The sequence below is a fragment of the Manacus candei genome, unplaced genomic scaffold, assembly GCF_025592945.1.
Source record: "Manacus candei isolate 608988 ecotype Guabito, Panama unplaced genomic scaffold, ASM2559294v1 h1tg000070l, whole genome shotgun sequence".
Taxonomy (NCBI): Eukaryota; Metazoa; Chordata; class Aves; order Passeriformes; family Pipridae; genus Manacus; species Manacus candei.
Genome location: NW_026138118.1, coordinates 854,067 through 856,985, shown reverse-complemented (window position 1 = coordinate 856,985; position 2,919 = coordinate 854,067). Strand labels below are relative to the sequence as shown.

At 41.1% G+C, this 2,919-nt stretch overlaps 1 protein-coding gene across 1 annotated transcript; it reads left to right on the top strand.

Annotated features, from left to right (window-relative positions):
- Positions 1-110: 110 nt before the first annotated feature.
- Positions 111-2,919, top strand: LOC127479857 (fatty acid-binding protein, liver). Its single transcript, XM_051807330.1, has 4 exons — positions 111-241; positions 1,324-1,496; positions 1,760-1,849; positions 2,809-2,919. The coding sequence occupies exons 1-4, from the start codon at positions 175-177 to the stop codon at positions 2,857-2,859; spliced, it is 381 nt and encodes a 126-aa protein (XP_051663290.1). The 5' UTR covers positions 111-174; the 3' UTR covers positions 2,860-2,919.

Here is a 2,919-nt window from a genome sequence, read left to right as displayed (position 1 = left end):
AAGGCTTTCCACAGAGCAGAACGAACTAGAGGTTATGATCATTAAGAACAAATAAATGATTAATAATTGTCATTTCCCAGTTAATAATTAGCCATCTGACAATTTGGGCTGGCCTGTCCCCTTCCATAAATAGCACCCCAATGAGCAGGGAGAGCCCTCACCCCGTGTCACACCATGGCCTTCGCTGGGACCTGGCAGGTCTACGCTCAGGAGAACCTCGAGCCCTTTCTCAAAGCTCTGGGTAAGTGCCTGGTTCCTCCTGACATCATTTGCACCACACACTTTGCATCACAGCTTTCCGGGGTTTTTTGACTTTTTTTTCCCTAAGATAAACTCCCCCACTGCCTGGTTAAGACTGTTGTATCTAATTTGGACGTGGAAAGAAGCTGAGAATCATAAAAATTGATGTAGAAGGGCTACAGAAGGGCTAACATCAAAATTCCTATTTTGATGTTAGATGAGTTCCTCAAGAAAGAAGAGCTATGCCAGAAATGAACTTGTGTTTATTAACATATAACTTTATAAATACATTTAACTAGAAATAAGCTGTTGATGACGTGTTCAGCTTCCCAAAGTGCTACTGGTGCTCAGGCCCTTTCTGCAGTTAATCACCAGTGATTAACTTATGTGATGGCTGGTCAGGAATTGTGTGTGATTACCATGTGTGAAGCTGGTTAGTGACCTGTGAGTGATTAACATGTCAGTAATCTGTGAGGAAGCCACTCATGGTTATGATTGAAAGGTGCTACTTCAACAAAAATGCACTTACCTTCTTGACAATCCTGAAAAAACCTTCCCATTGGTGTTTTTAAGAGGATGTAGGGGATATTCAGGAGAGTAAAATTCAGTTCCAGTAGAAGAGCCCAGTCTGACAGTGTGGTGCCTGAACCAGCCCCTCTCCTGTTAACTATGACACCCTCAAATCACGCCAGGGAACCCCAACAAGGGAGTCTGAGGTACTCACACTGTTGCAGCTCTGTCTAGGCAGATCCACCTCCAATCTCCCTGGGAAAACAACAATACACACAGTTTTTGTCACTGAGAAATGTCCTCATGTAGCCAGATGTTACTGACAGAAGCAACACATATTCTGACCCACCATCAACAAACACAATGTCAAAATCTACCCAGACTAGAAGGAATGGAGCCAAATGCCCACAGGGGAGTGAAGAATCCACAACAGGATTTGTTTTTTTAACTTGGACAGCACTTTCTATGATTGGTTTGTATCTTTTGTGCCTTTCCTGGAGAAAAGAATTTGCTGTTTCCTATCAACACAACTGCTCCATAAGGGAAAAAGTCCCATTTTGCCTGTTTTTACAGGGTTGCCAGATGACATCATCAAAGTGGCCAAAGACATTAAGCCTGTCGTTGAAATACAGCAAAAGGGAAATGACTTTGTTGTGACATCAAAAACACCCAAGCAATCTGTAACTAACTCCTTCACCCTGGGCAAAGAGGCTGACATCACCACCATGGATGGCAGGAAGCTGAAGGTAATGGATTCAGGAATGGGGCACCTCTTTCTTCACCCCTGTGCTCCAGTTTCTGCCTGAGTGGAACCTGTTTGTACCATTTCTGTTAGCAAACATTTCTATCCCTTCAACCAGCAGAAATGTGTCTTCTGAAACTCCCATTCCAACGCCCTGGTCTCCTGTTTAAATCAGCAGATGTGAATAGGAAGCATCAGTATGGTTTATTTTCTATTTGCTAGTCCTGTACTGATTCTAACTGAGTCCCAAAATCTGTGTTCCAACAGTGCACTGTGAACTTGGTCAACGGGAAGCTTGTGTGCAAATCAGATAAATTCTCTCACGAGCAAGAAGTGAAAGGAAATGAAATGGTGGAGGTGAGTGTTAGAAAATAACACAATTAAGAACATCGAGGAAAATGCTGATGGAAAACAGGTTGATTAGCTCTTAGTGTAGGATCAAAATCCTGGCCCAAAATCACATTACTTGCAGAATTCCTACACATGCAAGTACAGAATTTAAATATATCAAACCAACCAGACAGTGGAAAACACTATTAGTATTCTTTATTATTCATTTTTCTTATTAAGCCCAATGCAGATGATTCTCCTTTAGATATTGCTCATATATTTAACACATCCTGCTCAACAAATCCCTTTATTAATTACTACCCTGGGGCCAACTCCAGGCACTGAAGTGTGAAGGGTTTTAGCTGCTGAGCTGCAGGAAGGCTCCTTATAAATTCCCTGGATTACCACAGCAGTGTGTCCCCCCAGTTCTGGCTCCAGCAGCACCTCTGAAAGGACATAAGGGCTGAGTCAAACCTGAACATTCACAGTGCCCTCGTTCCACCTCAGTTCTTCAGAGTTCTTCAGCTCTAAATTATTTAGTGCTGACAAAGAGCTTTGCTCTACAGTGAAGCTCATTGGGCTTCTATGAAGTGTCCCCTTGGGTAAAGATGGATCCAAGGAGCACAACTAATTCCATAAAAGTTATATGGTTTGGACACACAATTTCCTCAGGTCTTAGAGGGTATAAGGTCCAAAGGAATATAATAACATCTGAGTTAGAAAACTACTTTTCTAACATTAAGTAAGCAAGATAGCAACAGAATGGAGTTGATGAAGGCATTTATATTTAGATTTTCTGTCTTCAGGTCTGGTACTGTAAACATTTTTCCCTGGTATGAATGTTATATTTATAGGCAGGTGTTGTGAATGTATTTTCCTGTGGACTAAGATGGATTTATACATGAATTACAGAAATGTCACTTAGCTACAAATAGATTTCCTAAAGTCTAAGTAGAAAACAAATTATGTATATTTGTCTTCTACAGACTATAACATCTGGTGGAGTAACACTGGTCAGAAGAAGCAAGAAAGTTTAAAGACAGATCATCTCTTTTGTGATATCTCTACATACCTAAAATAAAGTGCACTTTCCACAA